This window comes from Crinia signifera, chromosome 19 (genome assembly GCF_055691185.1).
Source record: "Crinia signifera chromosome 19, ASM5569118v1, whole genome shotgun sequence".
In the NCBI taxonomy this organism is placed as follows: Eukaryota; Metazoa; Chordata; class Amphibia; order Anura; family Myobatrachidae; genus Crinia; species Crinia signifera.
The window spans coordinates 55,866,201-55,892,496 of NC_139226.1; the positions used below are offsets into that span (position 1 = coordinate 55,866,201).

The 26,296-nt window shown below is 42.5% G+C and overlaps 1 protein-coding gene and 1 long non-coding RNA gene across 4 annotated transcripts in view; one reads left to right on the forward strand and one right to left on the reverse strand.

The window, feature by feature from the left end:
- Window positions 1-1,751, reverse strand: part of LOC146042563 (uncharacterized) — a 50,203-nt gene extending 48,452 nt beyond the window's left edge. The window contains exon 1 of the long non-coding RNA XR_014463919.1: window positions 1,347-1,751. This is a non-coding gene — a long non-coding RNA (uncharacterized LOC146042563). The remainder of the gene's footprint in view (window positions 1-1,346) is intronic.
- Window positions 1-26,296, forward strand: part of GRIN2D (glutamate ionotropic receptor NMDA type subunit 2D) — a 762,310-nt gene that overhangs the window by 614,903 nt on the left and 121,111 nt on the right. For all 3 annotated transcript variants that reach the window (XM_083162615.1, XM_083162612.1, XM_083162614.1), the window contains one exon: window positions 25,863-26,092. In XM_083162615.1, the coding sequence (XP_083018741.1) occupies window positions 25,863-26,092 (230 nt within the window). The remainder of the gene's footprint in view (window positions 1-25,862; window positions 26,093-26,296) is intronic.

Here is a 26,296-nt window from a genome sequence, read left to right on the forward strand (position 1 = left end):
ACTACATCACTGACCCCTCTGTACCCGCGACTACATCACTGACCCCTCTATACCCGCCACTACATCACTGACCCCTCTATACCCGCCACTACATCACTGACCCCTCTGTACCCACCACTACATCACTGACCCCTCTGTACCCACCACTACATCACTGACCCCTCTATACCCGCCACTACATCACAGACCCCTCTATACCCGCCACTACATCACTGACCCCTCTGTACCCGCCACTACATCACTGACCCCTCTGTACCCGCCACTACATCACTGACCCCTCTGTACCCGCCACTACATCAGACACCTCTATACCCGCCACTACATTACTGACACCTCTATACCCGCCACTACATTACTGACCCCTCTATACCCGCCACTACATCACTGACCCCTCTATACCCGCCACTACATCACTGACCCCTCTATACCCGCCACTACATCACTGACCCCTCTATACCCGCCACTACATCACTGACCCCTCTGTACCCGCCACTACATCACTGACCCCTCTGTACCCGCCACTACATCACTGACCCCTCTGTACCCGCCACTACATCACTGACCCCTCTGTACCCGCCACTACATCACAGATCCCTCTGTACCCGCCACTACATCACAGACCCCTCTGTACCCGCCACTACATCACAGACCCCTTTGTACCCGCCACTACATCACAGACCCCTCTATAAGCTACACTAATGAACTCTGTACACCCTTGTACATCAATGACCCTTCTAAACCCACTACATTACATACCCTTCTAAACCCTATGCTACTGAACTAATATACTGTCCATAGGTACACATATTGTATATCAATATATATATAGGCTTGTATATAAACACAAACACTCATATATACACTGTCCATAGGTACACATATTGTATATCAATATATATATATAGGCTTGTATATAAACACAAACACTCATATATACATATAAACCTTGGAATATACAGATTGTATACACATATACAATTACCAGAAACACATATACAAATGGCACATATACACACATAACTATTCCAGTTTATATATAGTTACAGATGCTAATATCTATATACAAGTACCAGATACTGTAACAACAGCCAACCCCCCCCCCCCCCACCCCACCCACACACACACACACAAATAAACCACTGACATGTATTTTTCCACACAATCACATGCAGACACACACACACATTTAATGAAAGCAACAGGGCCCACCCACATATGTTACACATAGTTTTACACACACAGAGACATACTTAGTCCATTCCACACACATAAGCACTGACACATGTTTCTAACATAACAACTATTTTGGGATAGCCCCAACCATGTCCCCTCACCAAAGCACTCACCCAGGCCAGCAGCTCCTGTGCTGTGATTTGTGACTGTGGACCGTGGAGAAGGGAGGAAGCAGTTGAAGCTGCCCGGGAGGAGAGAAGAGGAGGAGCCTGAGCCCGAGGTCAGGACAGTGGACACAGGAGGGGAGGGGCTAGCCTGCGTGAGCTCAGTTAGCTCATTGGTGGCTGTCCCAGGCAAAGAGGGACTGCACAGTGACAGGTCCTGTCGTGACTGTGTACAATACAGTCACAGTGCACTTTGTCTCCCCACTGATGCCTGTCAGAGCAGTCAGGAGCACACGCTGCACTGCATACCGGCCACATGTCTACATGTGCACGGCACATCTGCAGCCACAAACAGTTCTATTGCAGTGGCCTGGGGGGGGGCAGCTGGCACCCTGCCCAGCATGCCGCCCCTGCCCAGCCCGCCACTGATGTTGATAACCGCCACTGCTGACATCCCTGGCCCCGGCTCATGGAGCTGCGCTACTACTAGAGGAGGAGGCGGGGCAGTGGCGGGAGGAGGCTGAGACGCATTCAGCAGCGGGGCAGCTGCTGAATGATAAAATACCTACATGTGAAGGAGACTGTATTTCGGCGGCGGGCGGGCGGGCGGGCGGCCTCACTATGATCGGCCTCCCGGGAATATTCCCGGTGGATATAATGGCCAATCCGCCCCTGGACAAGACCTTTCATAGTAACCACAAGCTTCATTTCATGTACTGTAGTTTTTATCAACAATTAAATCATAATAGTAAAGAATAAAGCTTTTCTCTTTCTGTAAATGGCAGGTAGATGCTGACTTGTTGGTACTTTAACTCTGATATTCAGATATCTACTTTAAGATTGTCTAAAAACACAATTTTACAGTGCCTGCTTCTTAGGGGGACACTTACGGGGAATTAGATTTGGGTGGGGGGGTTTTCTTCAAAGTTGGATCTATAATGCAGTGTAAAAATAAAGCAGTCAGTATTTACCCTGCACAGAAACAAAATAACTTCCCCAAATCTAATTCTCTCTGCACATGTTACATCTGCCCCACCAGCAGTGTACATTGTTCTGTCCATTTGAGAAGGAATTTGTCTTTGCGAGTGAACCAGAATAACCGCCTAAGTGTCCCCCTAAGAAATAGGCACTGTAAAATTGTGTTTTTAGACAATCTTAAAGTAGATATCTGAATAGATAGCAGGGATCAAGTCAAGTAAGTGTGACGCCCAATGAAATGCATTTGACGGCTTTGCACATTACCTTACAGAAGTCTGATTTGGTGAGTGATTCAGAAATGTACTGTGTAACATTGAAAGTAAGTACGTTGACAGCAAAGCGGTCGGACATGGGAATATAGTCGACGTGCAGTCGGTGACCACAGAGAAAAGGTCGAAAGACACAGGCAAAATGTTGACATGACAAAGAAATGGTCGACATAAGGTTTCACTGGGTTTTTTTTTCATTGATGACATCGACCCACAATGAGGCTTTGGGCATTGTGCCTCACTTCACTCAACACAATTTGCCATTCCTATTTGTAGTCCATGTGGATTGTAAAGTCTGGGAAAAAAATCATGAAAAACTCACGTCACACTTTCCATGGATTTTCCATTGACATGTTGACCTTTTGATTGTGCTGATATTTTGTCAATGTCAACCTAGTGCACCAATGTCAATCTATTGTCCATGTCGACCTCAGCATGTACACCAATTGTGGTCAATTTACTCTTAACCTAGACACTGTCGACCTATCAAACGGAACCACTGATATTTCTGCAGCTGGGCAATCAGTGGTTGACTGAACATCCGCGTAGTGAGGATTTATTAACAGATTATGTTTGGAGGAGGTACTGGCAAAAACACAGGCTTATTGCAACCATTTTTTGGTGTGTCTGTGTTCAACTGTGATTCTATATGGAGCAAACATTGAACCAGCACCTCAGTTCTCGGTGCCATTCTGCGTGACCATGCCATTATTGAAGGAACTGAAACCACTGCTGCATGTTTGTACGCAACTTATGAAATCTGTAAAGCTGCCGACAGGAGTTTCAATACATTTCAAGGCAACAGGAGTATTAGCATATTTTATGCTGCATATGGGATTGCAGTTGAGAATCGTTGCAGTCTATAAAGGTGTGTGTAGAATCAGTCCAATGTGACGGTTGATAATTATTCCCAACAGACTGTGTAATAGTTCCTGCCCTTTAGAGTAGAGACTCTGCACCCTAGCTAAACTCTAATCAAGATGTTAGACCTAACAGACCTACGTAATACCTGTGCACATTTTGGCAGCACGGACAGTAAAATGGTTAGCATTACTGCCTCATAGCACTGAGGTCATGGGTTTGATTCCCCCCATGGCCCTAACTGTGCAAAGTCTGTATATTCTCCCCATACTTGCGTGGGTTTCCTCCGGGTGCAACAGATTCTTCCCACAATCAAAACTATACTGGAAGGTTAATTGGCTTCCAACAAAATTAACCCTAGACTGAATGTGGGTGTGTGTGTGTGCGTGTACATGTGGTAGGGAATATAGATTTTAAGCTCCACTGGGGCAGGGACTGATGTGAATGTTCAAATATTCTCTGTAAATTGCTGCGGAATATGTGGGCACTATACAAATAACTTAATAACAATAATAATAATTTAGTATTTGCATACATAAGAATTAGCATTTGCCTCTATTGTATCGTACCGCGTTATGTTCTCTATGTTATTTCATGTTTGTTCTTCCTTACACTCTGGGAACGGAGAGAAGGTCAGGCCCCAGTAAAAATTAGACCTCACCGGATAATTGTATCTAAATGGTTTTTCTTCACTTCCTCAAGCTGTATCCTTTTCTTTTTATCTGGTTGTGGGACTTGTGCCCAGTATCTTTCTGTATTGCTACAAATCTAAAAGGAACAAGACTTCTCTGTGGGAGATATGTGCCATAAAATGCCAATTATTATTGCTGTAACTCACAGAGGCTGCATGTGATCCGGAGCAAACAAACAGGGAAGATAGGCCCGGATCTCTATTTTATTATTTTTTTGTAATTCCCTAGTTCAGCTGCAAGGATTTGATTCATTTTACCTTTGAGTATGACTAGAATCAAAATGGCAAAAGCAATAAGAACAGTTCAGCTGCATATTAATAAAGTGTATTAATGTCAGCCTAGAAAAGCCCTTGTCTCATCTTGGTTTCTATTAAATTCCAACTCATTTTGCGACTTGATATGGATTTTACAGCTAGAACAGAACTGCATTGGGCAATAAGACAGTTTTATACTAAATGGAATATCAGAACATAAAAAAAAAATGTTAATTCACTGGGTGTTATGTGCTAAATGCCCCCATACACAGGTCCAACTTGTCTGATGGCCAAGTCAGACCAGTTTTCCCTTGAGCTCCCCTGGCAGCTCTCTGGGAGAGCTCCTTCAGACTTGACACTTGATGTGCCATTTTTTACATGTGATGAATAGCATGTGATGTATGACATGTGAAAGGACTCCCTGGGAGTTCCAGGGGAATCGGATGCGATATAATGGATGCTAAAATGCTGATGATGATCCGATTCTGATAGATCATATGCTCTACACGTATGATGTACAAGATCTGTCTGATGTGCACGGGAATGCACATTGGATTCGATTACATCAAGCATCTCCGATTTGGGGCGATTTCATCCACTACACTGGCCAAATCTGTCGGATTCAGGTGATATCGGCTCAAACTGGACCTGTGTATCAGCACTTTAAAATTATGCATTAATCCATAATATACAAATTAGAAAGTCCTTAGCTTGATCAATCTACTGCAGTTACTGTCAACCTCAAAAGAGAGATACTCTTACCCCCCCCCCTTACCCCACATATACCATTATCTCCTAACTGCCATTGGGTTTGCCATTTTTGTGTTCATATTATTCATGTCGTTAGGCGCTGCAGCCCCCTTCTGCTGTCATATAAAATAAATAGCAGAGTGCTGAGTAGAATGTCCAAATGTATTATCAGATCAATTCATTTGCATAGAAATAATGTACAAAGATGAACAATTTCTTAAATACAGTATGTTAATAGGACATATTGGCTCACCAAGGTTTATTATCAATTATTGTTCTCAGGTGCAATATAATAGGTCAGAATTGTGTGTGTGTGTGTGTGTGTGTGTGGGGGGGGGGTTTAGAATGGAAGAAATCACTGCATGTTTGAACAGAAGGAAAAGTACCAGTAGCAACAGAAAGATTGCAGATTCAGTAAAGGTTGTGATAAGCACAGGAGATAAGAGTTTTATTGACTTGTGTAGGTATAGGATCAAGTGGAGAGGTAGAGGAGTACATTGATGAGAAGAGTGTTGATATCTTCTTTTCATTTTTGGGCTCAAATGAAGAGAAAATGCCAGAGGGTTCAGGAGGGGGATTAATTAGGTTAAAAACTGGGGTGGACCATACCATCTCATATTGGATGTTATCTATCTTGTCCTTAAAGTAGGAGGTAAATTCTTGTGCACTGATGTTAGCTGGTTGAGGAGGTAGGGGAGGGTACAGAAGAGACCTAAATGTGTTATAATGTTGCTTAGGGTTGGTGGCATGAGAAGAGATGAGAGATTGGAAATATGTTTATTTGGTAGTGTCCAAAGCATTGCGGTATGAGTGGTAGATAGTCTTATATGTGAGGAAATTACTCAGATCCTGAGATTTATGCCACTGTAATTCTACTTTATGTGATTGATTTAATAGTTGTTTTGGTAATTTGTAGTGCCACGGCTGGCATCTAAGCCTGCATGGGTGTAATGAGAAGCTGGAGCCACTTTGCCAAGGGCTGTTTCAGGAGTCTGGTACAGGTGACAATAAGTAGAGAGCTGTTGTTGCAGAGAGGTGAATAGTTGTGGAAAATTAATGTCATTGGTATTTCTGCAAGTTAGGGGAGGTTCGCTTGATTTCAGTGTCAATGAGCTTGGAGTAATGATGTGATAAGATTGTGATCAGAGAGAGGGAAGTGAGTGTTATAGATTCAGAGACTGAGCATAGACTGGTGAATACAAGATCAAGTCAGTGGCCTTCTTCATGAGTAGTTGAGTCAGACCATTGAGAGAGGCCTAGAGAAAAGGTCAAAGAGAGGAGTTTTCAAGCATGCAGAGATTGTGGTCTGTCAGTAGCAATATTTAGGTCACTCAAGATAATGGTGATGATGGTGGAGATGTCAGAGGATAAGAAGTGGGGAGCCAGGCAGAGAAATATTCCAGAAAATTAAGTTTGGGAAGCCCAGGTGGGCGATAGATAGCAGCAACACGCAGAGAGAAAGGGGGAAAAATCCCTAATAGAGTGAACTTTCTGGTGGTTGAACTGTGTATGTGAAGGATTAGGACAGTAATATACCCACCCCACCTCCTTTACAGTTACCAGGCCTGGAGGTGTGAGTAAAGTGGAAATCACCATGTGACAGTGCTGCAGGCGAGGCCGTGTCTGATTGTGTAAGCCAGGTTTCTGTAATGGGCAGCAGCTTGACGTTGTGAAAGATTACGAGGTCTTGGATGGATGTTACTGTAATTTGTTGCAAATAGAGCAATAATTCAATAGGGCACATTTAAGTTGCTTGGTGGGTGGAGGGAGGCATTTGATATTAATGAAGTTAGCTGAATCTCTATATGGCTTTAAACATGCTACATTGGAGTGGGACGTGGTTGGGGCCTGTATTTTGTGATACAGTGGGGGTTGTTCTGGTTGATTCACAAGGCTGCGAATTTGCAGCCCTGCAAGTCCACCAAACCCCACTTTGCGAATGGTTGGCTGCCTCCACCCATTCGGAATCATAATTCGCACGCAGGGCATGCGAATGGATGTTACACAGTAATATAAATTCACACGCCAGGGGGATCCACCCACATCTTTTGATGGTCACCGACCATCGAAAGATGTGGACGGTGCAGGCATATGTAAGGTTTTCCTGAGCAACCTTACATACTGTATGTGTGCACGCTGGGAAGGAAATGGGTGGGAAGCTGGCATCCGGTGATATCAGCTGCCCACCACCCGCACTCACGTCATGACCTCATTAGCATGAGAACGCCCAGCCACCCCATGCCCCTTTCTGCCCCCTGCCACAGTCTGTTCGCCGTGGGTGCATGCACCCTGCATATGCACATGCGCAGAAATGCGCATGCACAGTAAAACAAAAAGATCCCCATGCGAATGCAGCCCTGCTAAGAATGGACCTGAATAAAGTCTAGTGTGTCACCAGTCAATAAGATTAGAAAGGAGATATATTGTTGGATGTTTGTCTTTTTTTTTTTTGGATGTATGAAAGTAAGTAAAAAGCTCATGAGTGTTTAAAAAAGGGGAGTGAATAATAGAAGAGGCAATGTGCACAGTGTGATGAGTGTCAGGGAAATTATAGGATGTATGAAGTTTGTTGAGAATGGTAATGAAATGAGAAATAGTAAATTGGCGAGCATGCTGTGATTGTGTGTATGTGAAAGACAGGGTTAAGTCGGAAAGTGTAGGTATAGTAACAAAGTGTAATACATAAGTATAAATTACCTTTTTTATGTTATTCAATATATTCCAACTGTTCTTTAAAAAGTAATTCCCACTTTGTAATTTTTCACTTCATATATTTCTGAGAAATGCCCCCTTAACTGAATGCAAAGATCTGCAAGGTCTGATTAATACCCCTTTCACACTTGCAAAAATATCTCGGGTTTTTTCACATGAACGCTCAACAACCCGGAATTTAGCTCAGTGTGAAAGGGTCTTGTCACCGCATCCCTTGTTCAGCATTCCGGGATTTCTACCCAAGTCCTGACCTGGGTAGATTCTGGAAACAACATGGGATGCGGTGAGTGTGAACGTGTATTCCGGGTCAGCATGACCCAGATCCCGTTCACTGCAGTGAAAATGCGCCGCTGGGAGGTGCTGACATCTCCCAGCGCTGCCCCGGCCAAGCCTCCAGATGATGCCACCCGCCCGACTTCATTCCTGGTCGGGTGGCCAGTGTGAAAGCACTTGCAAGCCGGGTCGCACACGGAACTTAGAACCCGGCTTGCAAGTGTAAAAGGGGTATCAAAGAGGCTACAGCTGATGTTACACGACCACCTAATTAAAGGGCCTAAATTACCCAGTGTTAAGTAAACACTAGGCCAAATATACTCCATAAATTATACCTCACCGAACAACATCTTCAAACAGGTCATAAAAACAATGAAAACACATTCTTATCAATACATCACTGGTTTCCATATATTAGTAACATTCACATACATTTGTAGTGCACAGGGATCATAGGAATTAATGTAGACTGCTGGGACTTGTAGTGATGAGAATTTAGATCCACATACATTTTCTATAATGCATTGGGCTCACAAGAGTTTATGCAGACTGCTGGGACTTGTAGTGATATAAAGATGATTGCCACAGAAGTTCCCATGCAATCAGACAGGATGAGCCTTGTAAAGGTATACATTTTTACGTAGAACTTGGTAACATGATCAATGTAAAATGACAAAACATCAGCATTCATTAACAGCTTGTTAATCTCAACATGTCAGCTCCATGTGCTCCTCACACATTTCTCCTCTAGACAATACATACAGGCAGTACAGAAGAGATACAGAACTATACAGCAGACAGCAGACAAACAATACACATATCCTAATATGTTGCCATCTGCTGTCCCTCCAAGGTACAAGCATATGAATAAAACCACAGTCTGTTGTACATATTCCAACATCCGTTACATTTACAGTTGAATGCATCATAAGATTTGTGATGTTCTTTGCGATGGCACTTTATTGATCAATTTAAAATAAGGCACCATTATACAGACTCAATCCCTCAAACCAGTTTGACTTGTGTAATCTCTCCAATGTAAAATAAAAAAACATACAGTAGCATTGTTTTATGCTGTTTTCCCATGATATTTAGGGGGTGAGTCATGTTGGCTCGGCCGCCAAGCGGCTCTGCACATGCCTATCGGAGAATCACAGTAGCCGAGTTGTTCGCACAGAGGGGGGCGGGCAGTGTGGCTGGCACATGGGGATGCCAAAGGTTTCCTAAGCATGCCCACAAAAACGGTGGGTGCTCCAAGAAAAACACTGGGCGCCCCGTGTGATCGCAGGCGGGTCGAAGCTTGCACGGGGGCAAGTGCCAGACATCCCATGACATCAGCTCGCACCCCGTTCTAGGCCATTTACGAGTCAAATAATAGTCAATCTAAACTGACTTTTACCAGAAAAAAACACAGGAAGAATGTCTCTCTGTGGCGCACCAAAGGATATTGAATTAATAAAAATTAACTTTTATTGAATTTTATTAAAAAGCAGCAAAATAAAAAACACAAAACATTAACATGGAACACAGACTTGTGATAAAAGTGGGATACAAGTATCCCTACAACATGGGGCCCCCGGTGTCCCGTGAATATTATAATTATTCATGTAATGATCTGATAGGATTGTGTTTGTACTTGGTTCCGTTGGGCAAATTGGACAGTGGAAAACGCTTGGTTTAGATTATTTGTAATACTAATGAGCCCCGTGGAGCTAGAGTAGCTACTCGTATCAGGGTGCTCACTGTGCTATATAATTATCTGGGGGCGCATGCAGCCTGGTATTATTTAAATGGTATGGGTAGTGAGAGACTCTGGGTGGGTATGCGGTTAAGAAATATTGGCAGGACCACTGTGCCACGGGACTTGGAGCAGACTGTGGTCTCCAGTATGCCGTGCACCAAGTCGGTATACTGTCTGTCAAGCCTGCATATACCCGTCTAGTCAGCCGGAGAAGCCTGTGCGAACGCCTAAAAAAATTATTCGATGGCCAGCATCCATCAAATGTTTTTGCGGGCGTAAGCTCACCTGCGAACAGATGTGTGAATGTACACAACCATTTGCACGCCACCACCTATATTCATGGGGCTGCGAGGGGCGGGCGTTTGGCCAGCATTAACCCGCTAGCTAAGCAGCGTAAGACTGCTGCTAAGTGAATGAACCTGAATCAGACTATAATGCACCATTTGTATAGACTACTATTACAGTTTATAACATTTTCATTTTAAAAGCTGCTTAAAATGGTTCGAAAACTAAAGTAAAGGATACATTTGAAATCATGATTTTAAAAAATTTACTTTGATACTTCCCTCCCTCCTGTCTCTATTTAAAAAAAATAGTGGATGTTTCTACAGTGATTAACAGTCCAGGCAGCAAAATGCTTCTGGTGCACAGTTAGTAATGGTGATAAAGTGATATCATCTCATCTGCAGATGCCATTGTATAAGCAAGCATCTATAAATAAGACATACTGTAGCTGTGTTATTCACATCATAATAATGCAAGTGTTATGTGTAAGCAGCGTCCAAGGCTCCCCACTGCTCTCTGAATGCTATACCCATTAGGAACCTGTTTGAACGCAAATTGCTATTATTTATAGCCTTCTGTCCTCCATCCTTCTTCTAAGTTGACATTCTTTGTCGTTCCCCAGTCTTAAGATGGAATCTTTTGCTTTTTCTATATGAGTCCCGACAGTACAATTTCACATGTCTGTAATAATTATACAATAGGATACAATCATCACAAGCTTCCTTTGGGAGAGATCTGTTTACTTGTGCATGGCTTTAATAGCGGTAACACTGTGTGCCTTTTCCACCTCATTACCAGATGAACACAATATTCTGGATGAAGTTGTTAACTTCATTATCTTATATTCCACCCCTCAATCAGACTGTGAATTTCAGGAGTCAGTGACCGTTTCAGTGGCAGATGTTAGTGGTTATACGGTGTACTGGTCAAAGTGTAAAAGAAGATGTTCGAGAAGCTGGGATACAGTTCAAAGAGTAATAATGATTAAAATCTTCAAGTGAGTAAAAGAGAAGGAATGTTTACTGATTTTCAATTCTTAAGGACCATACGTACTAGATGATATTGGTCACAATATTGCTCAGAAGTGCCATTTGGCACTTCTGGCAAATGCTAAGGGGGCCGATCTCTACTTGTAACTGGAGGCTCTGCCTCCTGATTGGTGCACAGAGAGAGCCATTGGACTCGCATACAGGTCCGTCAGCTCTCTCTGTGCGGCGCTGTGGTCCAGGAGAGAGGGGGCATCACACACTACCCAGGGAGAGGCAGCGCAAACATGCGTGGTATGACAAAGGTCACGCTCATGCACAAATGCCAGTGCTGATTCGGCAGCCCAGTGTATACACTGTACATCGTTAATAACGCACGGTCCCCATGCCTTGTCCACGACATGTTCGGACAAGGGAGGGCTCATTAACGACAGCCATTCTGCAGCCGCAACATGACCATCACTCCCCCTGCTGGGGGCCCCCTCATGTGCGGCATTGCCAAGTGTGTATGCGCTTGCTGATGCCTGCCCCCCCCCCACCCCCTGCCAGGTACTCGGGATGCCAATATTGGCATCTTCTAGTGTGTATGGGTCTATAGTGTAAAAAGTGTTATGGTGTTTTTTTTACATTCTGCAGATAAATGTTCAAGGGCTAGGAGGACTACATTTAGCTCAAACTCTACTACGCATGCGCAGGCCTTTGGAAAAATTGTGCGACGGACATTTTTCTGGCGATTCTGGAAGCATTGCTGCTTTCATCTCGGGACTCCAAAGGGACTCAGGGGCCCGTGTGCACTGCACAAACTGCACCCATTTAAAATACGCCACTTGGTCTTATGCACACTTTTTTACAGATAGACGCATTCTAATATGCATAGATCGCACCATCAAAACTTACAACCACCTTATAACAGGTACAGTTTCCCCATGAACCACGGCCTCCACTGCTTGCAACTGTGCATTTGTGAACATAGCCACTTTCGCTGACATGCCTGCAACATTACCATAACATGCCCACTCAATAACTAGCCACCTCCCAGTCATCACTCAATAAGGCCCACCACTTTTCCAACACATTTATTATAGTCTCCCTATGACAGCAGTGCCTTTGTGCATATAGACTGTGTAAAACTTGAGCCATAGGGGCATTTAGAAATATTTGCACAATCACAGTTACAAAAGGTTACTAAAGTTTGTCAAGATCACTTTTGACTAGGGCCCCCTTTATGACAATACAGTGTTTGTGGTACATTGAAGCTATGCTGTCTATCACTTGCTAACTAGCTGTAGAATCACTTGGCAGCCAAACAGAAATCTACCAGTAACCCCATCAGAGCGAGCAATTTATAGCAGACTAGGATTTCTGTCAGTCAAGTTCTTACAGATTTAATACAGTTTGTCATACCTTGTCTTTGAGCGTAAGGGTTGAAAGGTGAATTTAATATCCCTTTTGTTCTTGCACAACCTCTATTTCCCCATAGGTTATTTTACTACTGGTTGAAACATTCTTTTTGTTGTGCAGAAATGCAATATTTTAGTTACTGTCACTCAGATTCATGTATTCAATTTGGGGTTTTTTTTTAGCACATAATCCTGCTAGTGAAGGGTTGCTATTTCGTTTTGCTTAGAAATGTTGGATTTATTTTGTTGTTTTTAGAGCATTGAGCTAAGGACTTACGGCCTTATTCTTGTTCATTTGCTCGGACACACATTCACACGCAGCCGAACGAATGACACCCACTCGCACACGGCCAGCGAAGGCAAAATTCTAAGTCACACACATGGAAGTACAATCGTTGTTTAAAAATAAATTAGCAAAAGTGAAAAAAAATTTTTTATTAAATCTCCACGTGAATTTGTCAAAATAGGTGTAAAAATGACCAAGCAAACCTTTTTATTCATCATAATCACCTGTAATGTTTAACGTATATAAGAAATATAATCTATTTTACGCAACATTTTTTATTTGAATCTATATAACAAATGTGAGTGATGCTAGCATTTTTAGCTGATATTTTGTTGGCACTCCAAGGCTTAAGGACTTAATACTTAAATTGTGTAACAAATTACTGTGACTGCTTGCTATCTTATTTTGATTGATTTTCTGATACATATTAGTATATATATGTGTGTACAAATAAAACTACACATTGAAAAACATTTACTGTAAATAAGCCAAAGTTAATTAACATAGCTAAGCTTCGAGAAAATGCTAATTAGACATCTCCTGGCTTTATCATATTTCTTGGTCATTCGGTCAGCTACACCATAATGGAGATGTGTCTAATTGACTATAATTTCTGATGGATAATTGTGTGAACGCATTTAAAAGCAAAAGAATCTTGTAATTATAATTCTGTTACAAACATAAAACACAGCACGTCACTTAGATGGATTCTGACAAACCCTTTGACAGCATCATTTATGTTTGTGTCCACACTGCATACTCCAGGGAAATTATAAATTATTCTTGATTCATGTGCTGCTGCCTAGTTTATGCTTAAATATAACATTCTCTAAAATAAGTGACATTTTCTTGGGCCTAATGCGGATTTGAGTTTACAACAGCCTACATATAGAAGCATAAAGATATGGTCCTATGGATGCAGATTTGACGCTTGTGTAACCTTTTACCAGCGGATCCCAACCATTTTTCTCTCCCATACCCATTGATTAGGCTTTCCATTTATGAGTACCCCTCCTCTCAATTTGAAATATTCAAAGCACTTACAAGTGGAGTGGAAGTGAGTGGTATGTGTATCCTTATGCGTGTCCTTATATTAAGCAGTATTGGATCAGTAGTGTGCCATCAGGAATTGGGTCCCTCTGTGTCTGGCGGCTGGGGTTCCCACTAATGCCTGTAGGATTATTGCCGCTGCTTCCTCCACCCATGTCAGCACTGGGCCAATAAACACTGATATGTCTGAGGGCAGTGTGGGTAGCTCCCAGTGGATTGCTGGTCAGGCAAAAGCACAAGGAGGCGCTGATGACTCTACAGATGGAACTGGAATTGATGCAACGTGGTTAAGCTCCATGGCAATGGAAGGATTATTTTGCCATTGGGAGGCTTCTTCTTCTTCCACCATTACCAATATTATTTTCAACTACCCTCAATCAAAACATAGAAAATATCACTATATGTTCCCCATGCGCTGAAATACTCATAGAGGTATTATTTCTCTTAGGTGTATCAACTCACAGGGATACTTGAAAAAAGAAACACAAATATACAACATAGGGTAATAACATTTGATAACAAGATCCTAAAATCATCAAACATCCATGAACTTTATTCTCAATACTCGCACCCCTCTAAGTGGTGTACGTTTTTACACAGTAGACATTAAGGGAGCTTCATCGATATCCAACACTGATTCTGTTCCTCTTCCTCTCAAAATCTCTCTCTCCAACGACATGCAAGGAAAGACAAGGAGGGGACTCCAATAGCGTAAAATACCATTTTTTGGTCCACAAATCAATTGTAGACTAATTGGGCACTCAAACTTATGTCAACCAAGGTAGATAGAACTTCGGGTCACACTCCTTCTGATTTCCACTCCTCATCCACATGGCATGATATGTGAAACAAAGAAATATGCTCTGAATGGTGTAAAACACTATTTTTTATTAAACACACAAATAAAAAAGAATCCTAAAGAGTTGTGCAAGACTCTCACCCTTCCAAATAGTCCACAAATAAGTTGTAGATTTTAACAAGAATATTACAAGTCCCACAGGCCTCTCTTCAAGGTGCTGTTTCTTATCCAGGGTCAGAATGTCAGGTACCAATCTCCAAAGGTCCCTCCACCAACGTGTTACAGTTGTATTTTTTTTAAGGTAATGGAGGACAGTCCTTATTCCTATATTTATACCCATGATCCCTGCAACTCCTCCTTTATTGATGGTAAACCTATTTCCAGACATGAATTTTATTAGCAACTAAAATCCCTATCTTGAACCTATAATCCCTCTGCAATCCACCACCATCTTTCACAAGTGTCCCTTGATTAGTCTATACATAGTCCCGCCATTGGAGATTTCCGTAATTTTTCCTCTTTGCGATCCACATGCCAGTATGTCACTTCCACCTTGCACTCCACAAGACGGACTTTAAATTCCGGTTATGCGAGAGAGGATTATGCATCTCCTATGAGTTCCAAAAGATGGGAAATTAATTGTTTTTCCACTGCTTGAGTGTCAGGGGACTTGTTTTTATGCATTCCATATGTCATTACACTCAAAGCGAATCCTTTTATCCATGGTGATCCCAACCATAGAAAATCAAATACAAATAAAAAGTTATTAATAATGGCTCTGAATTAACCTAACAGCTTTTTATTTGTATCTGATTTTGTATGTGATAATTGTAATTTATCGCACCAGTCTATCAGTTTTTTTATTGTTATTATGTTGTTGTGCATATTTGAAAATTTGCAATGATAGTAACACATTGAATCAGGTAATTAACTCACTATAAACTATACAGTATATTATAATTTTAATACATTTTGATTACAAAAAAGACAAAAAGAAGCCAATACACCAAATACAGGAGCTTATCTGGTTATATCTCTAGTATCTGCTGCTTAAAATAGGAACTAGTCAGTTCTCAATCTAACATTATAAAGCAGGAATACTCAACAGAAGATGTGTTCCAGTGCCTGAGTATGTTGTGTTCCAGACGCGCCCCACTAACTGCAAGACCGGAAGCCCAAAAAATACTTTTATCAATCATTAACACCGGATACCTCTTTGGGTCACGGACCTGGGGTGCATCCTCATATTCTGAATTGTCCAATTTTTATAAATGTATGTTTATTTTTTCACAATTATTTATTAATGTGGGTTCTTCTATATTATATTAAAAGTATACCCCTTCTATCTATACTGTCTATATTCAAGTCCCGCTTAATGTTTTAATACCAAATACAAGTGAATAAATATTAAGATAGGTGTATTTGTCAGAACAGGCCACACAGTCATTCACCTATGAAAAAGCTACAAGCATAGTGCAACGAAATGCGTCAGGTGCAAGCTGGGACCAACATTTAATGATCTTTCATGCTCTAACCAAGTTCTGGACTCCCAACTTTGCAGCCTGCCTTAAAACTATGCGATTCCTACAGACCTTCAACCATCTGGATGTATGTTACCATCAAGACACCTTACAACTAGTGAGGACTAAAAAAAACATAAGGACTACAAGTACAGGAGTTCTACCTCCAACAGTGGCTTGAATGGTATTATGATGGATTGTGTGATGTCACAGTCCGGTTCTAAAATAAATGTTTAACAGCCTTTCTAATGGCCTAATATTGTGTTTTAATGATATTTTTAAGAAATAATTCTGGCTTTTATCGAAAATGTTAGATTACATAGATTTTTTTTAACAATCATTCACTTGTTACTAATTGTAAAGTGTGGCTATATTCTTTGTTGTTTCATGATATTAAAGCAAATAGGTTTACAAAGAAGATATTGGAAGGACATTGTCCAAAATACATGAACTGTATATAAAAACTGAGTTTTTCGACAAGCAGCTCAAACACACTTTTAACAGAATTGTATCTGTAGATTTTTCTTCCCAGTGAAACGAAACACATTTCTATTATAATAGCCCATTCTAGATTAATTTAAACAGTTGAAGGGTTTTTCAGAGGCTGATTAATTATTAGATTCTCTGTAGGTTCAAGAACGGCAGCAGTAAACACTTTGAGCAGTACATGGTAATGAACTGTTATCTGCAGATTTCAAGATTACCAGATGATAATTTGTCCATTGCAAATTGTTCTCTCTTTGGGACTGGGAAATACAAGCAAGCAGCATGAACCCACTAATTGTATTTTCTAGGCTCTTATGTATTTGATGGGTAGAATAAAAGATTTTTCCAATTACCCTATTGTAGCAGTTTGAAACACTTGTATTTCTCAGTAACATAAGACTTACTGAGTAGAACTGTACAGAGGAAGATACAGTTGATTTATAAATAGCACACACAAATTGGCCTTACATTTATTTAGGTCAGCACGGATGGTGTAATGATTAGCATTACTGCCTCACAGCACTGAGGTCATGGGTTCCATTCCCACCATGACCATAACTGTGCAGTGGGGGTTATTCTAAATGCTTTGGTCCCCCATGCATGAAGGATTGATGTTTGTGCAGTTGCAGGGTGCGAGCGGGCATGGCAAACATGCAATTTTGCCGTCCCACTCGCACCTAGCAGTGCGGTCAGGGGCTGTGGGACAGTGGTGGGGGGCATAGCCCATGGGAAGGCCCAATGTTTCATGGGTGTTCCCATGAAAATGCTGGGCGTTCCCATGGCAATTGTCCGGTGACGCAGACGTGGGGCACGGGCAGTTGACATCACTGGATGATAGCGGTATCTCTGATCTGCGAGCGCTGGAGAAATCATTTGATGGTCGCCGACCATTGAATGATTTGTCCCCTGCTACCAATGGATGATTATGCAAATCATCTATTTGCAGCCATGCGGGGATTGGTGTGGATTCTCGGTGTGCCAGGGGGGGGCGGCAGTTGGCACTGCAGGCGGCGGGCAGCGTCTGGAGTACTCGCAAGGCTTCGAAATTCGCAGCCTTGTGAGTCAGCCAGAATAAGGTCTAGAGTTTGTATATTCTCACCGTACTTGCGTGGGTTTCCTCCAGTTGCTCTGGTTTCCTCCAACAATCCAAAAATATACTGATAGGTTAATTGGTTCCCAGCTAAATTAACCCTAGAATGAATGTGTGTGCTTGTATATGTGGTAGGGAATATAGATTGTAAGCTACACTGGGGCAGGGACTGATGTGAATGTTCAAATAAAGTGCTGCTGAATATGCGTGCGCTATATAAATAACTGGTAATAAATAAATAATAGATTTCATTGTTAATTTGGCGGTTAGCAAAAGAGTAATGAATGGTGATTTTATTAGTCATTACTCTTCCGGGTTCACACTTCTATAATACTAGGAACATTTAGGGCCTTATTCTAGTTCACTCTTTCTGACAAAATCCTTCTTAGATGGACAAAACCATGTGCACTGCAGGTGGGGCAGATGTAACTTAGAGAATTAGATTTGGGTGGGGTTTTACTTCAAAGTGAGATCTATATTGCAGTGCAAAAATAAAGCAGCCAGTATTTACCCTGCACAGAAACAAAATAACTCACCCAAATCTAACTCTCTCTGTACATTTTACATCTGCCCCACTGTAGTGAACTAGAATAAGGAGCAGCATCCATTACTGATTATTAGGAACACATCCATTGCTATCAAACATTCATCAAATGGTTGTATTGTCTGTAAGCCACTAAAATATAAATGCATGCTATGTGCTCTGTCACAGTAGCACCAATGGTAATAGGGGCAAACTGAAGTACAGCTTGAGTATCCCTTAGGCTTTCAGAATATTTTTTTGTTTGTTTGTCCGTCCCCCCCGCATCTTTGTTTATACTTCCCTCATCCCCTGGTGTCCATGGCGGTCATCAGAATCCTCTTCAGTGGCATCCCCGTTCCCAAGAATGCATGGCACGGGTGCGCCAGTGACATCAGCGGCGCACCTGTGCCATGCATCCGACAAAATTTACCCCTGGTCCCGATGGTGTGGGTTTGTTCATGCGTGAATATGCACATTTGCAAACCCCAGGAGCGAACACTCGCTGGGACGTTCGCTCATTGATGTGCAGGTAGGGGGTGGATGCAGAGGACCACCCAGCAATTTCTGGGCATGCCCACAAACATAGGCGGATTGGGGACTAAAAGTGGACCTGGAAAATTTCTGAAAGTGGCCTCATGTGGGCAGCAACAAATCAATAAAGGGCGGAGCTAATATAACAGTAGGCGGGATAATTACATCACTATACTTAGATACATTGTTGACAGGCAAAACTAATGCCACACACCGTAATGTCCATTACACATCATGTCAGGGCTTTACAAATTTTCGTAAAACAGGGATAGTGGGCACCGCAGGCGCGTGCCAAAAATTCACACTGTAATACCACACACCCATTACATAGTGTACCACATGCAACAATGGCCTGGCTTGGGATGGCCTGCCAGGCTTGCTGGAGCTGGTCCCCTGGCCCTCCAACTAACGACTACACTACGGCACTATGGCTAGTGCCGTACAAGAGCCGTTGTTAGTGTTAACTATTTTAATGCTAGCCCACAAAGCAACTTACTGCAGACTTTTTTTAAACAGTATTCCTGTATTAAAACATACATCGCTCTCATACTCTGCCACGCTCATACATACTGTACATACATACACCTTTCTAATACATACACCACCACCCTCATACATATACCTATCTCATACATACACCGCTGTCTTACATACAACACCGCCACTCTCATACATACATACTGTACATGTATGCATACATTGGGGCAGATGAATTAACCTTTCTTTAACGCTTGTTATATAACGTTTCTCCTACAATAACGCTGAGAAGATGGGACTGTTTTCAACCAAATGTATTATCTTGCAGTTGTCTTCGTTTTTTTGCGTTTCCATATTAACGCCTCCTTCTCTCTGCACTGTGCATGTGTGCCCTCTGGCCGCATCTCCTGCATCCGGAAGCTTCCTGTGCTTCTACCTCCAGCAGCTTTTCAGATCGGAGCATCCGTACTCCTGGCCGTGGCTGCAGCTCCCTGGCCACGGCACCTGCCTCCTGGGCTGAGGCAGCTGCACCGAGTCTCCCTGCCTGTGGAACTTTTTCCCTTCCCCTTTCTCTCAGACACGGTCACTGCTTCCTCTGGCCATGACAGCTCCCCCTGTCCCCCTGCCCTCAGCAGTCGCCCCCCCATCCCTGCTTCCCCTGCCTGTGGCAGCCGCCCCCCGTACCTGCTTCCCCTGAATGCAAAAGCCACCCCCATGCATGGTAGCTGCTTCACCTGCCTGTGGCAACCGCCCCCCTGCCCTCGGCAGCCGCTCCCATCCCCCTGTCTGTGGCAGCTGCTCCCATTATCCTGCCTGGGGCAGACTTCCCCTGTCCACGGCAGCTGCTCCCCATCCCCCTGCTTGGGGCAGCCACCCACACCCGTTCCCCCACCCGCGGCAGACGCTCCCATGCTCCTGCCTGGGGAAGCCATCTCCCTGCCCACGGCAGCCGCTCCCCATCCCTCTGCCTGGGGCAGCCACCCCCCGTCCCCCTGCCCGCGGCAGCTGCTCCCGTTCTCCTGCCTGGGGAAGTTGTCCCCCTGCCCGTGGCAGCTGCCCCCATCCCCCGTCCCATAGAAATCTTCTTTCATTAAAAAGAAAAAAAAAATTACAAAACAAGTTCAAAATCACTGCAGCGCTAGCGAAAAGGACAGAGTGGGCTTTACATCTGGGAAGGCAATAATACATTGCCTGAGACATAATAAGCAATAACTAAAAGCAAGAGGACAGCACCTGAACGTTAAGCTCAGGGCTGCCTCAGGGGGACGTTAAAATCCCCTTTTATACATTTGACTAAAACACAGTTTACTGGCGTTAGTGCTGAAAAAGCTCATGACACAGCTTCGTACATCTGCCCCGTTGTTCCCATTCATCCCATCCCTCCCTTACACTAGTGCACACATCATGGGCGAGATTTATTGTGTTGACCGTTTTTCCGAAAATGCGATTTAAACTCAAATCGCCATATATCGCCGTTTTTTAAAATCGCATTTTTTTCCAGAATTCGCATTTTTAATGAGGTGTGTATTCCGGCATGAAAAGTGCGAGAAAGTGCGATGTAGGGCGATTTTCGGAGAACCACAAGTCCCAGCATGCGGGGCATTAATGGGCCTGCTGGGACTAGTAGTCCACCTGTAAAAAGAATGTTAAAAGAAAACACACACACAGAAAAGTAAAACTTTATTACACGCACACACACACACCTCACTTTTACACCGCTATACATACCGATCCAGGATCCAGCGCTGGTCTCTCTGCAGCAGAGCCGGACAGCCCGCACTGACAGCGGGCTGAACCGGCTTCCTCCTATGCAGCTAACAGCTTCTGTCGCGCTGTCCCAGCGCAACAGAGGCTGAGAGCGTCTCCGGCTTATGTGTCTCCATGGAGACGCATAGCTCAGCCAATCAGGGCTGAGCTATGCGTCTCCATGGAGACGCATCGCCCAATCACGCTCTCAGCCTGTGTCGCGCTGGGACAGCGCGACAGAAGCTGTTAGCTGCATCTGAGGAAGCCGGTTCAGCCCGCTGTCAGTGCGGGCTGTCCGGCTCTGCTGCAGAGAGACCAGTGCTGGATCCTGGATCGGTATGTATAGCGGTGTAAAAGTGAGGTGTGTGTGTGTGCGTGTAATACAGTTTTACTTTTCTGTGTGTGTGTGTTTTCTTTTAACATTCTTTTTACAGGTGGACTACTAGTCCCAGCAGGCCCATTAATGCCCCGCATGCTGGGACTTGTGGTTCTCCAAGTCCCAGCCTGCGGGGGAGGTCTGCTGGCACTTGCAGTTCTCCTGTATTAAGCAATGTTAGGAATGTGAATTTAACCATATCAGGCCGGCGTCCAATGTCTAGGGACGCCGGTGACAGCCCCGGGCTTCAGCCCTGGACGGGTGAAGCCTGGGGGGGGACCCCTTTATTGGGGGGGTCCCCACTCCTCCAGGTACCCCGTCCAAGGCTGACCAGCCACGGTGCTCATGGTGCGGCCGGGGGACCTTGTGTAAAAAGTGTCCCCCGGCTGTGGCATGACACTGGGGGCTGTTGGAGCCCGGTGCTGGTTTCAAAATACGGGGGACCCCCAGATTTTTTGTCCCCCGTATTTTTGGAACCAGGACCGGTCCAAGAGTCTGGGGCTGGTTTCAGAAATACGGGGGACCCCTACGCTTTTTGTCCCCCGTATTTTTGGATCCAGGTCCGGATTAATGAGCCCGGGGCTGGTTATGTACAGGAGGGGGGACCTTAAGCCATTTTTTTTTATACTTTTACACATATTTAACCAAAGAACCATACACAGATCACAATGATCTGTGCATGGTTCTGACAAAATCTCCATGTTTCTGACAAAATCGCCAGTCAGGATCAGGTCTATTTTTTTTGGGAACTTTAGAACATTTTTTTTGTCGATTTCCAAATTCATCTCAATAAAAATGCGAATTGTATCTTTTTCAATGGGGAAAACATCTGGATGCGAATTCCGGAGTTAAAAAAAAATCGTACTTTCAAAAAGTGCGATTTCGCGGCAAAAAGTGCGATTTATGCCGCAAATCGGCACCCATTAAGTAGTCGATTTGGGGGAAAAAAAAAAACGTCCGTTTTTGCGATATAAATCGTTAAAAACCCAACATCGATCTCTAATAAATGTCACCCCATATTCCTATATTAAAACATACATGCAGCCCTGGCAGAAAGACAATAATTTTGCATATATCTGAATTAGGCCCTGCCATCAGTAATGACTGCTCCTAGTAGATGTTAATATGTTTTTCACATTCCTATCCATATATTTTATTTAGGGGTTCTTTAAAAAGTTGTACTTAGCTAATATAAAAAATATAATATGTTTTGTCTTCAGTTTTTAAACTTTGGAAGTGACAGGGAACAGGGGGTGCATGCACTATTTTTGTTTGCTTGGTTTTAAACCCGCAGGATGTTCGTTATTTCTGTTTTACAGCTGACACTGGTCACATATTCTCTGTATCCTGGAAAGAAAACAAATTGAATAATTTGGTACAGTATGCTACCTAAGATTTGGGGATCAACAGTCTCACTTACAATTTAGTAACTATATTGATTACAAATACTCCTTGATTACAGTCTAATTTCCTTAAAAGGTCTCTTTTACCTTCCCTTCTGTTTCCCTATAGAACTGAAGACAGCAAATACCACTTCAGTTTGTTGACATATGCCAGGATATTGATTGGCAGAAATTTAAAGGCTAATGCCTGAAATAGATAAGCTATTTAATCTTCATTGGCTGCCTAATATCATTTAGAATCAAATATATATAGTTAATAATAAATAAAATGCTGCTTTTATTAAAGCCTGTCCATATTTATTATGTTAAAGGTACACAATGTTTGATAGAACATCCTGTAGTTACCCATTGTGTCATGTAGTACATGACTATACAAGTACAGTAAGATATGTTTTTTCTCCCCATCTATGGTATAGTCATTAAAATGTGTTAATCCAGTTTTCAGTAAAACTACTAGACAATAACACAGAGAAGGGATGGATACAGAATAACATGTAGGTCCATTGCAGTCATGTACAGTACTATAGAGGCAGATATTTAGGAAACTGGGGTACAGACCTTCAGGCTAATATGCCAAGGGATGTACAGAGTTAGATTATATGCAGGCGAGCCTGGTGGAAGGCCATTGCACAAATCATTATATTCCTATTGGTCCATGCAGTCACACCCTCTTTGACTTGTATAAAGGATGCACCCATCATTACAGATTTGACCAATACTGTGAGTCACTGTACCAATTTGTGACTTTCCTCCCAACAGTACTACTGAACAAACCTACAGTATTGTACCAAACAGTTTGTTTATATGTTTTGTTTCCCATTGCTTCATCACGTGCCATTAAATGTATCTTGCTGCATAATACAGTGATCATGCATTGATAATGTGTTTTATAATGATCATTGGCTGGAAAAAAATGTATGACTGTATTGACCCATTGGATGAAGGCCAAACACAAGGCAGTTCAAGCTTTTATTTGTAAACAAGTTATGTTCACCTAGAGCAGTGGTTCTCAACCCTGGTCCACAAATAAAATTATTAGCACCACCTGTGGATCTTTTAAAATGTGTCTTATTAATGATTGCACCTGCCTGGTGACCTGTAAAACATGTACGGACCTAGAGCAAATCACACAGTTTCAGGCTTCCATAAGCAGGTTCCATGCCAGCATTAGAAGGAAATTGAGAGGCAGCAATGCACTAGGCCAGTATCCAAGATGTAGCAAAATAATAAAACTTACACAAAAGATAAGGAGATATACAAGGAGCTGCAGCAGGAAGGGTACATGAGAAGAAAATCGTTAAGAGACCACTGTTTTGATTAGATTAGTAATGTCAGAGACCCCCAAATAAGACAGAGTAGGACAATAAAAATGTGAAGGTTAGGGTAGGCAGCACAACCGCAAAGTCCATAAGAGGCAAAAGTCATAATAGGCCCCAAACAGCAATGGTCAACATCCTGGCCAAGGTCAGGGCAGGCAATACGCAGCAGGGTAAAGACTAGCAAAGGTTAAGATAGTCAGAGAACAGCAATGGTCAACTTCCAGGCATGGTTAGTGCAAGCAGCACACGAGAATTGTCATACAAGTGTAGTCAGAAATCAATGTTGGTCTATAAGGTTGGGTCAAGAGGTGTCATGTTACAGAAAACAAAAAGGCACCAACATAATGGACAACTATCCCAGCAAGACACAGGTGATCACATATGGTTTTTAGCATTATTGGAATTTAGGCAGCTCACTAACCATAGTGGATCCCATAAAGATGATCTTTTATACAAAGACCTCTTTGACTTACCAAGTAGAGTTCCATGTATGAAGCTTCAGGGGTGATAAAGTGGATGGAGATAAAGTATTAACTAGCCAGTTCTCATTGTAATTTTTCAAAACAAAGTCTGTAACATGACAGTTTGGAGGTGACGGAACTTTGGGGGTTATTCTAGTTCACTCTTTCTGACAAATTCCTTCTTAGATGGACAAAACCATGTGCACTGCAGGGGGGCAGATGTAAAATGTGCAGAGATAATTAGATTTGGGTGGGGTTTTACTGCAAAGTGAGATCTATATTGCAGTGTAAAAATAAAGCAGCCAGTATTTACCCTGCACAGAAACAAAATAACTCACCCAAATCTAATTCTCTCTGCACATTTTACATCTGCCCCCCTGCAGTGCACATGGTTTTGTCCATCTAAGAAGGATTTTGTCAGAAAGAGTGAACTAGAATAAGGCCCTTTATCTCTATCCACTTGATCTCTCTTCAAGGTTCCAGGATCTTCACATTACATTATTTACAGTATCTGAAATAATTTATAAAGCTAACACCCTGGAAAATGTTTAATCTGAGTAGGGCAAGTGTATACAAACGTATACTTGGGGTTGTGTAGGTATAGTATATTTCTCTGCTATCAATCTCCTTACAAATAATGATTATTTTCAGTAAATTGAGATATTTTCAATAATTGTTTTGCATTTCAAAGTCTGAAGTACAGTATAAGAATTTCACACAATGTTATATTAAATATGCGGTCCAGCACTATCTTTTCAGTGTGCAACAAATCCCAGTGCCCTCCGGTGCAGTAGAATAAAGCATCCAGAAAATAAATGGCGGCACTCAGAGGGATTCATTTAGAAGTTTATTGTCACACAAGTCGAAATCCAAAGTTTCGGGGCTACAACACAACTTTGTCAAGTTAAAAACTTTTCACCTTGACAAAGAGTTGTTAGAGCCCTGAAACGTTGGATTTCTACTTGTGTGACACCACACTTCTCTTCAAAGAATCCCCCTGAGTGCCGCTGTTTGTTTTCTGGATGCTTTATTCTAATGCACCATTTGTAATAGAAAGACACTTTATTATAATTATTATAATTTATAACATATTATATTATGTTTTGTTTGGTGTGCAAATCAGCAAAGGCTACATTTGTATATCAATAATGATAAGTGTCATGCAATTAATTCAGAATGTGTTTAAATCTTTTTATTACATCTGCTATCCTCAAACACGTCCACACAGACCAAATATTTTATTCTCTATATTTTCAGGTACTGGTGGTTCCAAGTTCACTATTGGCAAGTCCATCTGGTTGCTCTGGGCTTTGGTGTTTAACAACTCTGTTCCAGTCGAAAACCCAAAAGGCACCACAAGTAAAATCATGGTTCTCATTTGGGCATTCTTTGCAGTAATATTCCTAGCCAGCTACACTGCCAATCTGGCTGCATTTATGATTCAAGAGGAATATGTGGATACGGTGTCTGGACTCAGTGATAAAAAAGTAAGGGATTAAGAATTCATGTTGTTGATCTTCATTAAATTCACAAAACTGTGCATACCTCAGTGTCCTAGATTTCCCTTGCAGCTAGAAAACTATTTTATAGAAGCAGTTAACTAGAGGACATGCTTGCAGACACACTGATAACTGATATAAATAGTGTAAAGGATCGTGGAGCTTTCTCAGACAAGAAAAATCTCTCAACAA